The 12,982-nt window shown below is 38.1% G+C and overlaps 1 protein-coding gene across 1 annotated transcript in view; it reads right to left on the bottom strand.

The window, feature by feature from the left end:
* The window catches only part of col5a2a (collagen, type V, alpha 2a), a 34,467-nt gene extending 26,171 nt beyond the window's left edge, over positions 1-8,296 (bottom strand). The window contains exon 1 of the mRNA XM_026375932.1: positions 8,036-8,296. Coding sequence (XP_026231717.1) covers positions 8,036-8,126 — 91 coding nt within the window. The 5' untranslated portion in view covers positions 8,127-8,296. The remainder of the gene's footprint in view (positions 1-8,035) is intronic.
* Between the last annotated feature and the right edge of the window lie 4,686 nt (positions 8,297-12,982).

The raw sequence follows: 12,982 nt of genomic DNA, 5'->3' as shown, positions 1-12,982 counted from the left end.
CCTGCATTTTTGTACATGCCGAAGACAGACACAGACAGGGAAAGGTGACGAGGTCAGAGGGCGCTGTTATGATGTAGATCAGCTCAGGTCACTGAGGTCTGCTAAAGAGCTGGCCACATGGAGTCTGACCCATGATGCAGTATGATCTTATCACAACTAGATGGTATTGGTCTATATGTTGACAAACTATTAACTTTAGTACTTTAGAACTTTGTAATGTTTGAGGTAGTTTACCAGGTCCTTGGTTACATGATACCATTTCCACTTTCATAGCTAGCTAGTCACTTTGTTACCACGCCTCAGCAACCACAGTCATGAATAAAATATCATTATAAACAATGAAACGGTTTATATATACAATTATTATTGATACACTGACAATTATAAAAAAAACCTAAAAGTTGCTTTGGATAAAAGCATCTGCTTAATGACTAAATGTAAATGTACAAACCCATGCAGTCTACAGTTTACAGCTTACATTTTGCTTCCATAATTTAGTTTGGAAGCAAAAAAAAAAGGGTGGGGTACAGCTGCACATAATTTAGTAATTTAGGTGTGCCTGCATCTAAATGTCTTCCCCAAAGCAGACTTTTATATAAATTTTAACATGTTGTGTATTAATATAGTAGAGTCTGGGATCTGTGAAACAGCACACTAAGACTTAACGTTTAGAAGGTCTCTCTCTGTCTCACTCAAACACACACACCTTGTAACAATATGGCAAAACACCAATATTGCAGTGACCAGTGAAAACTCTTTTTAACTAGCATCTTGAGAGCATTCTTGCAATGTCATCAGTGCCAAGCAGTGGATTATTCCTTGGAAGATCTTCTGCAGTTTGCTGAAACTCCTCCCTTCTGTTAGTAACAGTTGCATACTTTCTCCAACATGTCATCAGCAGCTGTGTGAGTCTCAGTCTTCCAAAAAGATGACTCCAAACTGAAAAAGGCTATGTTCTTAGTTGTCCTTAATTCTTAGGCATTATCAAATCTTCAGCTGACCTCATTTTTATATTTACAAAAGTGAAAGGAGCTTTGGCAAAGTTAACACATTTGCACACTTTGAACACCATCAGTGCCGACAAAAGTTTCTGGATGCACAGAAAGGCAGGAATGTATAATATAATGTCAAAACTAATTAAAAAAAACATAGTTTTAATCCAATGTCTTTCATCTTCTGACCATCAATCTCAAAAGTTATTAACAACAGGCAGCGATGCAGAACATGTTTAAGAGAACATTCCAATTTGACAAAACTTCCTGTGCTGGAGTTAGATCAGCTTCCTGTGATGTACAGGGAGGTATTTGCACTAGATGACAAGGACCAAAAAAGGCTCTGGGCTTCCCTCATTGCTGCTTCTTCCACACACACTCGTTGTTTTTCACTCATTTCAGATTCCAGCTCTTATCCCGGTCCCTGCCCTGACTCCTCTCTGCCCTCGTCCTCCTCCTTTCTCCTACATCCCTCCATTGTTTCCACTGTGAATTGCATTTGTGCCAGTGATTTTCTTCCTCTACTAATAGATGTCAAAATCATGACGAAATGAAGCTCCCTCCTTTCCGGCCTTATCCCAGGTTTAAAGCTTATCCCCCTAAATACCAGTTCACGTCAGTGAAAGACAAACAGAGAAGACTCAGTAGGAATCAAGACTCAAAGCCTGCACCTAGACCTTTAATTTAGCCCAAGTAAATAAAGACTGACATGATGCACATGTTTGATTAACTGAGAGAAAATGTCTACACACCACAGCAATTACAAGGTTATTCTGCACGATACTGTTTCTTTGGACAAACCACTATGGCTTTACTTTAACTTCAAAGTATATTTACAAAAAATGCAAACTGCTAGTATTAGATGTCATTCATATGGACATAATTTTCAAGCTAGCAGACCCTACCATGCCAGCATTTGGATTTGTTGTTCTTCTGGGTGAAATGTTTACCTAACTTTCTAACTCTCCAAAACATCCTGTGAACAACTACAGCCAGAGCAGTAAGAACATCTGACATGTGAAGTCTGCAAGATGACTCTGAGCTGCAGCGTTTTACCCATTTGGCAAAATAATTTTTAAGCTAAACGGTAGCAATGAGTCACCAGCTAAAAGCAGACATTTCCACATCTCACTGGTCTGTCTTAGTGTGAGAAGTGTGTGTTCGGAGACACTGAGAGGACATTACAGCCAGTGGGTAAGGGGCAGCACAGACTCACATTGTTTTAAACAATGAACCCTTCTTTTTACTGAATAATTTACTTCCCTACTGGACTAGTTTTTGCTTCGTCCATGTCATTACGACGTAGCAGATGATGCTTCATCAACAATAAGAAAAAGCTGTCTAAATGCCCAAATCTCGTCAACCCCACATTTGTCCCAGTGATCAGGATGACTTCTGCAAACAACGTTTGTCCAACCATTCTTCTTATCATCACATCAGCATTTAGTTTATGCTTCAGAGAAAAACTCTACATACATGTATCTATGCTCCACACAACATCAGTTTGATTATGGGTGACATTTCAAGAAATATCCCACCCTCTACTGAGATCGGTTGCAGCACTGTGTTCCTTCAGACTATGAGCCTCTTGTTTGAAACCACTGTAATTCAACAATTGACTTTGTCTGGGATCTATATTTTAGCAATGTGGTGTAGAAAGAGTACACATACAAGAGGAATTCTAAAATATGTGGTCTTAAACAGTCAGGGCACCCATTATGCACCCATCATACATGATCAATGTATAATCAATGTGAAGTAAAGTAAATCCATTTTTATGTTTCCACAGCAGGCCTTAGCTCACTTTACAGTTATTCTTAACAAATTCCACAAAAGAACCAAAACCAACAATGAATTGTGTCCACTCACTGTAGTGCCTGTGAACCCAGAACCTGATTTTAGTTTAGTTTAGTTTAGTCTGCCATAGATCTAAGTTGTTGTTTAATTTTTTTAAGAACACATGAGGGAGTAGCACAGCTGCATGTTTTTTCCTCATAATAAATGTGTAGTATTTTTCTAAAGTAAAAAAGCTCTAAAGGCTCCGAGAGACCAGCACATTTACACGACTCTTTGTTGTGGAAATCCATTTCACACACTTTGAACAGCAGTGGTGGTCTGTGGCACAGTCAAACAAGCTAAAACCAGGTTCTGGATTCACAGATGTTACAGTGAGTAGATCATTTATATTTTGTTGTGGTCTTTTTATGGGATTCTTTTGAAATAATAAAAACAGAAAATCACTGGCCTTAACTTTACAGTACAGATACAGCACACTGGCTCACCTCACAACTGTAATCTAATAAGATCATATCACTTAATATCTTTTGGAGCAGAGTTATTGCTGCTGCTACAGCCCTTCCAGTGCAAGGCCACCTAGACTGAAGTGTAGCTTAGGGCTACTGTAAAGCAAATCACCTGTCTGTCAAGTTGTTAAGTGCCTAAACATATATTGGGCTACATTGCTAACCCCTGTCACCCACCAACACCCATGTAGCTCCACTTGTTCACCCTTAGAAGTTGTAATATACAGAACCTAGCTACAACTTAGAATTTGGGTTGGACCACAACCTACAATTATGGCTCACAGTTACCATTTTGTGGCATTTACAAGTAAGCATGGTGTTTGAGAATCTGACAGGCAATATTATCACATTTTTAAGAACATCATATTATATAATGTAGTCTTCAGCTACATTATAGATTTATTAGATTTAAGATAAATCATATTACTGCCATATAATATTTTAAATACTTCTAAAGCTGAACCCCTCAGTCTTGTACACATTTTCTATTACACAAATTACTTTGAATTATCCAAAATAAGTTTCTTATTCACTTAATTTGAAAAATCACAGCTATAATTTGATTTTGCTGAGAGGTTTATCTGGCCAAAGGCACTTCACCACAGAGAGAGTGAGAGAGTTTCCACAAAGGACATTGCATCTCATGGAATTGGAAGATTTAATGCAATTACAGCAGCGTTTGAAATAGTCACCAGGGAAGAGACAGAACATGTTTGGAGAGAGTGCTATATTACACTACGACCTGCCAACATACAGAGGATCAGCTCCAGAGGGCAAACGTCTTCCCGATCTCCTGGTAAAACTGCAACCAGCTGTAACAACACTCCGTAACAAACTGCACAGTGCATGAGCAACAGCTCACTCCAAAGCATTAACATGACAGTCATGTTTGTTTTTGTCATTCATTAGATGATGATTATTTGTATGAGCTAATAAAGGGGCATTACAGCAGTTTAATACTGAACTTCTGGAACTGAAGTTCCAGGACTGACAAGAGAGAGAATAAAGTTGAAAACTGAAGTAGCAGAGTCTGACATATTCGTTTAATCCTTATTCCTGTCCAAGCTACAAGAAGACCAAATCCTACATTCCCCGTCATACATTCAGCGTCTCAGGATGGGAAGTAAATTGAACCTTATATGTACAATGTGCTTTGAACTTTTTTCCTCTACATTGAAGAAATACACACTATTACTTGTGAACATTAGCTTAATTGCTTCAATTCTGCCATGTCACGTGTAAGCTTGCTGGCCAAGCTCTTCCTCTGTGACTAGTTTGAGGAACAGTGCTGGAACATTTTTAATTGGAACGTTCAGTGTTTACGTTGTGTCCTGTCATCCCACACGGACAGGCTGAGAGGATCACAGGGAAGACTGGGGAGTAAGTGTCATTCAAACAGCAGGAAACCTGACAAGAGGAAACGTAATTGCATGGCTTTTGAACAAATAGGTAGTTTAACTTGAACCTGTGGAGGTGTTCGATGTAAAGACAGAAGAAATGACATGCTCTCGAGCTGTTAAGACTAAACCACAAACCAATAAGAAGCAGGTATATCAATGTTAAAGTCACTAAAGCAGTACTGACATGTAATGTCTTACATCAGCCATTTAACGTCCCTCCCTTACAACTATCGCTAAGGCTAAAACTTGTTTTAATATTTTCCAAATACTGCCAGAGTGACTATTTTAACATCTGGAAGTCATCCCCCCACCCCAAGCCTCCATTTGCTGACTGCAATAATGTGGTTTATAAGTAGTTCCCATGGAGCAGTCCTCAGAGAAACAAACTGCATTAAAAACCTATCAGCTCCATCGTGTGTGCCACCAACACATCCCAGGTTAAGTGCCAGACATGTCACATAAGACAGCTGATAATACTTTGAATGTGTAACTTCACACAATGTACGATGTGGTGAAGCCGACCCCCTTAAATCTGAAAGAAAAGAGGCGTGTAATCAAGTCATTGCTAAAAAATGCAGCATGTGTTTCTAATCAAAGCCGTCTGTGGACCGGGTTGAATTCACATGTTTGGATTTTTCAGCTTTGGTAGAAAACAGCCCATTTGTTGCGATGTCAGTGATGTGGCAACACCAACTGGAACCAATTTAGCAGACAGAGTGACCTCATGTAGGTTTGTTGATTTGGAATACCAGATTTTTGCTTTCTGCTCATGTGTTTTTTTATCAGAGAGGAAGAAACCGCAAGGCAATTTACATTTTGTCTGTGACCACCATCAAAAACCTAGTGATGCTGAGACAAACTAAATGATAATAGTAATAATTGATACTTTATTAATCCCCTTGGGGAAAGTCTTTGTGGACAGACTGCCCCCTTGAGGCGCCAAGGGTTCAAGGTTGAGTGTCTTGTCCAGGGACACTTCGATATGTGGCCAGGAATCGGGGGGGAGCTGTGAAGCAAACCACCAACCCCGGGCTTTGTAGACTACTGCCGACGATTTGATGAGAGGTGCTAAGTGGCATCCTTCAAGATGTTTTACAGCTATGTGAGAGCCTGGGAGGAGTCATGTTCAGGCAAATACACACAAACACACATGCAGAGGCATGATTTCTCTTTTGTACAACTCCTGGCACACGCTGCTGTTTTATCTTGTTGGAGTCAGGGATCTATTGCAGATTTTTTCTACTTTTTCCATGTTCATATTGCTAAACTTTACTCCAAATATTATTTGAGACATTCACCTTTCTCTAATACATGTTGTAGGTTGTGCATAAAGTGTGTGCATATTTTTTTCTACCCTGGTAATCTATGTTGGCGTCACCACTTACAATTGTGAGCTTGAAGTCTGCTGCTTGATCTTATTTGCCCACTTATGTTCCTCTGCAAGCAAACTTTTTGCACATGTGCAGGCATATGACTTTCATCTAGAGCTGCTCTGTATTGACTAAAAATCTCAACATTTGTTTTAAACATGTTCAGCCATCAAAGCACTGTATTTACACCATATTTGATTTATAAATGCCACCAATTTCCGGTCTCTCAGAAATCGTCAGTCAACTAGGAGAAGTCAGACTGTTGCTGACTTTTTTTTCTTTATTGTGTTTTAAGTGTTCTGAATGTGGTAAAGCTGTTTCTCCACAAACAATTTGAAGTTGCATTTTTCCATATAAAAATTCAATGGAGCAACATTAGTAATTGTTCAATGTTTTTTCACACTTAATTACAAATCTTTCAACTCAGCCTTAAGCTGATCAGACTGGCCTACATGGTCATTGTGTGGAAACAAGCCTTGACTGCCCCTCCCACTCACCCACTCACACACACACACACACACACACAGTCTCACCACCACATTTTCCCTTAGTCTACAAAAACCATAAACTTTCCACTGTTTTATTTGGTCGAAATGTGCTCACCTCCCCAACAGCTATTCCATAGAAAACCTGAACAAATGTGAACAGAGACAGTTACTAGATGACGATGAAGAAGCTAATTAGCTTGCTTTACCTAAGACAAACATAAATTAAAGTTGTTGTCTTGTAGTTTGGTAAAGTTCTATCTTCTTTCATAGTTAAATGCCTCTTTTTAAATCATGACATGCTGCAGTGAAAGTGCCTGTTTTTGAACTGGCAACATCAATATTAGTGTTGCGTGTTTTCTTTGGCAGGAATAAAGTGAGCACAAACAGTATGCTATGGGCTCTGTGCCGCATTCGCCACTGGGTGGCGCTGTATCTGGAGCCACAGTATTACACACTCTGAGGTTTATGTGAAATTAAAAGAGTAAAGCCCAACCAATGCAGTTAATGATATAATGAAGGAAAAACTTCAATAACCTAGAGTAAATGAACTGGTTAACTCTAAACTCCATCATGAACTCATCAACTGAAATTTCCAGTGCACAGAGTGAGCCATGACATCACATGTAGAAACAACACAGCCCCTGTGACGACACAAGACATCAAACAAAAAAATGGGGGAAGCGCAATTCAAGTAAAACAAGACACTCAGGTGTTCCAGTTCTCTGTGTTGCCAGCTGAAGACATCAGCAGTCCCACAGTCTCAGTGATTCAGAGAATCCAGCAGCATCTCTGCTTCTCATGTCTCCTCACATCTGCCCTGAATTAACATGCAGTCTGTGTTTCCTCAGAGGCTCACAGGCTCTGGTGCTCAAATTCTTTTTGCAGATGTACAATGTAGTCCGCAGAGGGAAAATGGTTGTGGTAACACTTAATGAATGTTCCAGAGTGGTGGACTGGTCCGGGGGTAATGTAACACTGCAAAGGGTCTCATTTTCCTCCTCTGCATATTTTCATTGCCTCAGGGTGACATCACTTGCGATCACCGACAGATGTCAACATGACTTTTTCCTGACATATAGGGCTTGTTAGTCAATTGCACATAATCCACCCTAGAGGAACTCTAATCTCTTCTCTATCTTCTCTAAGCTACATAGATTGTTCGTGGCCAAGTAAGTTTGTCTCTTATATTTCTATCCAGTAGAAAACACCAACTCTTAAGAAACTGTCAAAATTCACTTTGTCATAAACACAATATGTGAAATGAATTTGTAGTATTTTGACAAATCTATTCTAATCTGAAACAACCTCAGTCAAAAACACACTTGAAGGAGTTTCTGTATATACTTTTTTTTTTTTTTCGGTCAAACAAAACCAAACCTTTGCTTCAGTTTGCACAAGCACAAACAAAAAGATCATCCAACTTCACACATTACAGCCAACTGCAATTAGGTGTTAAAATAAACAGCAGAGGGGTTGACTTACCACTGGTCCCATCTTGACATGTAACAATCAAAACCTGAGCTATGGAGACCACCAGAAAAAAGAAAGTCCTTAAATGCACAAAGCTCATCATGTCTATGAGAAAGACATGAGCCTTTCCTGAGTGCAGAGCAAGGGGAAAAAGGATGAAAAGAAAAAAATGCTCAGGTTATCACTGCTCCACCATGAATACAAGAGTGGCTCTTCTTGTAAGCAGCAAGCAGACCCAGCCCAGACTGCGTGAGTGCTTTTTTGTGTAGTTACAGCTTTAAATGAGAAGAATGCTAGTGAGCCTAATTTTCCTCCCCCTTTTGTCAGCCCTCTCCCATAACCATCCTCTCACAGACTGTGGCTGTGGGAGAACTACACCCATGTTCACAAGTTCTCATACTTTCCAGTGATTCTTTCTGTCTGTGTAGTTATCTCAAAATGTTTTCATCTTGTTTTCATTGACTAAGAATAAAGAGATAACAGTGAACAGATAAGGAAAATGAGTTTGCTTGTTTAAAGGTGTCACTGAATTTCGCCTGTCTTTACAAGTGGTTTCTAAGGAAGATCGTAAAAGAGCTGTTTTATGGCAGTCTCTGGGGCACCAAACAAGTCACACATAGTAAGCTGAGAATCCCTCTTTACTGGGCAAATAAAAGTAAGAATAGTTTTATAATGCTTTTGTTTTCTAATGAGAAGATGTAGTCAAGAAACTGCAGTATTCAAAAATGCTTATCACTTATACTTATTTGCTTATTAAATCTGTGGCATCTCTTTAGTTGTATTAGTCCAGAGAAAAACGTACAGAACATATAACAAACTTGGGTGGTCATGACTGTAGGTGGTCATCTTAGAGAATCCAGAGTGTAAATTTAGAGGGAAATTTGAGGTCAGCACCTTTTGACTTATGGTGAGAACATGGGAACTGTCTGCAGTGTCAATAGGATTTTTACAACCTGTTAGAATGCAATATTTTAAACAGTGAATATTTTAATCTGTGTGTCTTTTGCATATGTAGTACCATTGTACCATGTAGTGACACTTTAAAGTCCCTAATTTTGCATCCAACCTGCAGTACCACACTCAAGGCACAAATCTTAGCACAATCCATCCATCCAATCATGAAAACCCTGTATACATCTAAATATGTCTATAGTGCAAGATAAAGCAACACTACTTGGACTACTCGAAATGATGAGCCATTTCCCCCCAAAAGACATAAAGGAGTCTGTTGTAAGTCACTGAAATTGCTCATAAAGAAGCCACTGATTCATCTATGGGAAAATTACAGACATGGGAGAAGGACTGGAGCTCATCACCGGTTTAACCAGTTATGGTGAATCTTTGTGAGAAATAATAGTTTCTGGATGCAAACATGATGTTACTATCAGTTTAGACATCCTTCATTTTGAACAACTTGAACAGAGTATCTATTAAATCATAAAGAGTCATAGTAGGCTATGTAATGACTGTTTATACTTTATTTTTAGCCATAAGTTGTGCCTCATAAACTCACACGTAGTTAAATAAATCACCTACATCACACACATTTGAATTTATATAAAAAATAGACTACTGTATTTAATTGCATCAACTTTCTTGACCAGGCCGTGTCACACACACACTAACCCTTAAACATATGACAGGAAACAGCTGTGTGCCATGCTCACAAACTGCTAAAACAAATTGGGTGATTGACTTGTCTTTAGACAAGGTCTGCGTGTTGGTGTGTGTATCTCTTGTCTAAAAAGTATGATTCCGGCGAAGGAATGAATTCCTAATGAGGAAGACAGCTGTTTAATTTCTGGCCCTGCCCACAAACCACATCAGCCAATTTGGAGTCCCTCTGCTACAAGAATCTGAATTTCTTTCCAATTGGCAATATTCTTATTTGTTTGTTTTAAATGATGAACAACAACGTGTTAATCAGTCTCACAATACAGATTTTACTGAGTGCAGCGGTCAGTCCCATTTTAATATCTTTCATTTAGGTTTAATTAAATTAAATTTAAAATGTTATATGTATATTGCTAAATCACAACAACTGTCATCTTGAGGCACATTACAGTGTGAGATTTAAGGCCTTACAAATTATAACTGTACACAGAATTTTACAGAAAAGCCCACATTTCTCTGAAGATGCTAAATAATTCCCTACACAGTGCCTTTGTTGGGGTTTATTGTCAGCTAAGGAATAAAGTAACACTTTGCAACAAAGTGCAGTAACTACCATATGTTCAGTCATCAACTGGCTTACAATTACAATTACAATAGCTGTTTTGATATTTTCTTTTGATTGTGTGGCAGTGAAAAGTATGACAAATTTGAAATGTCCCTAAATAATAACATTATTATATTATAATTCATATTATTATGATGATCTGTATAGCTGTGGAATAAAAGGCTTCTTAATGACAAGGTTTCCTTTTTTTGTCTCTAGCATTACCATTGCATGAACAGTAAACATAATAGTAGGATGTAGAAATACAATATCATGAGCATGTCTGAATTTTAATTAATATTGAAAAATATTCAACCTGTCTCTTTTTTCCTTATAGGTAAAATACATTATTAACAATTAATATTGTAGACTAATTAAACGGTGACTTAAATGATATTGATATAAGATTTTATGTTTCTAGTTTCTAGAGTATAATGTATTTAGAGGATTTTTTTAAATTCTTTGGTTAGAAGCACAGACATGTTGATCGCTAAGAAGATAGTATGTGTTTGTTTACTAGAGTGGATTTAGATGGAGACTGACAACATCTCCATTGACTCTATGTGAACTTCTTTTTTCAACAATAGTGGACCAGGGAGACTTCTAAATCCCTAGGAGTTAAAAATGGTGGGGCTGGAGCTACAACATATTTTCATAAATGTCCTGCTTTTCTCAATGGATATCAATCACACATTTGGAACTAATGAAAGCTACATTAATTAAGTGACCATATAGCATTAGACAAGTTTAACAACATTCATACTGTATACTCCCCACACTTGAATCATTGGAAACATGTTGAAAATCTTTGAACTCATCTTTTAAGCTCTGCCACAATGCACATGACTTTGTTTGCAGGAGAGTGATGTTACTGTCCAAACTATTGTTTATCATTAAACACTGTATACTGTAATGTATAATATAAAGACTACTATTCACAACATCGACAGTCCACATCCACAATCTGTCCAACAGGCAGTAGTTCAACACATATCAGTTACAAACATTATGTTGTCAACACTAACAGTAACACAGAGAGGCCAGGGTCATTATGATTCAGGATATTAGCTTGGTTTTGGAGATAGATATTATACTTTGCTTGCTGCCTTAATATTGTACGTTAACAACTTTTCGACCGTCCCTGAACAGCCTGAATAATGAAATGCTCCGTTCTCTTTCTCAGACTAACTGAAGTGGTGCAGGACCTCGACCAGGTAACCTGACCTGAAGACGCCATTTATGACTGTAGAAAAGTGAATTAATCTATACACAACCCTTTAAATATAATATATCTACCATACTGAACATAAATCACATGCATACATAATTAACATACATAGTGTGGTGAGGAAACACACAACACATAAAGTGTGAATTACTCAGAACCTGAGAGCCGACACACTTAAAGTGACATAGTTTATAACATCAATTTAATTCCTCGCAACCTATAATTATCCCAATTTATATCTGCTTCAACACGTTAGACAATAGTTAGGTTAACACTGTAGCATTTCTGGTTTATATAAATGCATGCTTTAAATAAAATACTTCAATACTTTGTCCCCCACTCTAGAAGATGACCAGTAGCAAGAGGCTACTGTATGCTAATTAGCTAACATTAATGTACTAATCTTTGAGAAGAGAAAGTTGTAAGAAACTGCTAAAAACTTTCCTTACCTTAACTTAAGCTGCTTCCAACAAGTCTGTGGTCTGCGTCCCCTCCGCCTTCCCGGTCAGTCCTGACACTCTTATATATTTCATCTTTAAAAGAATGCTAGTTAGCTAATGCTAACTTTACATCAGCATTACTAGGCATGATATATAGGCAATATAACAAATTATATCAGCAGTAAAGCTGTAACATTTGAGCTTTAACTAAAGACAAAACCTCTTACAAAACCGTCTCTTACATTTTTAATTAACACCAAACCCCAAAATAAGTCAAATTATAGAAAAGTTGAACATCTTGGGTTCTTACCCAGCACCTCACAAACAAACTAGACCTAACCCTGAACTAGAATAAGCTCAGCTGTTACTAATAACATTAACGGCGCCTTAGAAGTGAGCTAACAAATGCAAAATCACAAACTGAAGCAGCTGAAATGGGACATAATTATTTGATCTATTAAATTAACCTATTTAATGTCTATGTGGCTATTTTATGTAGGTTCACATTGGTTTTGAAAAACAGAAACAAAAGGTCTTACATGCTAAGCTTTGAAAGTCACTGACCACCCTCCTGCACAACAACAATGGTGGAATGAGTTCCTGTCATAGCTGTTTGTACACCTGGAACTGACTGCTTTTAAGAAAATGTGGGATGTTATAAAAAAATGTTTCAGTATCTGAAGGTTGTGATTGTTTTTGATTTGGTTAAAGAAGCCAGGGCAACATGGGATTATGACTTGTTCTGGTTGGGATTGGATTAGTTGGTGTACATGCTATTGCATTATAACTTTGCAGTGCTTGCTGAATCTATGTTTCTCTGTCTAACTATTCTTTTGAAACTACCCGACATTGGCAAACACATTGTGGATTATCATCCACAATGTGTTTTTGTCATTTGCAATGTCATGTGGTAAAAATGCACCTAAAGCAGGGGGCGCCTGCTTTCCCAACAAACTGTACCCGATATGAGGCAGGCATGTTTTTCTCCACCCACACATACAGTTACTGTTCATGGGCAGTCCCTCGAGTGATAAGAAAGGGCTGCATGCGCTGAAGCCATGCTGAAGTTTGAA

Source organism: Anabas testudineus, chromosome 21 (assembly GCF_900324465.2).
Source record: "Anabas testudineus chromosome 21, fAnaTes1.2, whole genome shotgun sequence".
Taxonomy (NCBI): Eukaryota; Metazoa; Chordata; class Actinopteri; order Anabantiformes; family Anabantidae; genus Anabas; species Anabas testudineus.
Note: the sequence above shows the minus strand (reverse complement) of the source record. Positions and strands in the feature narration are given on the sequence as shown.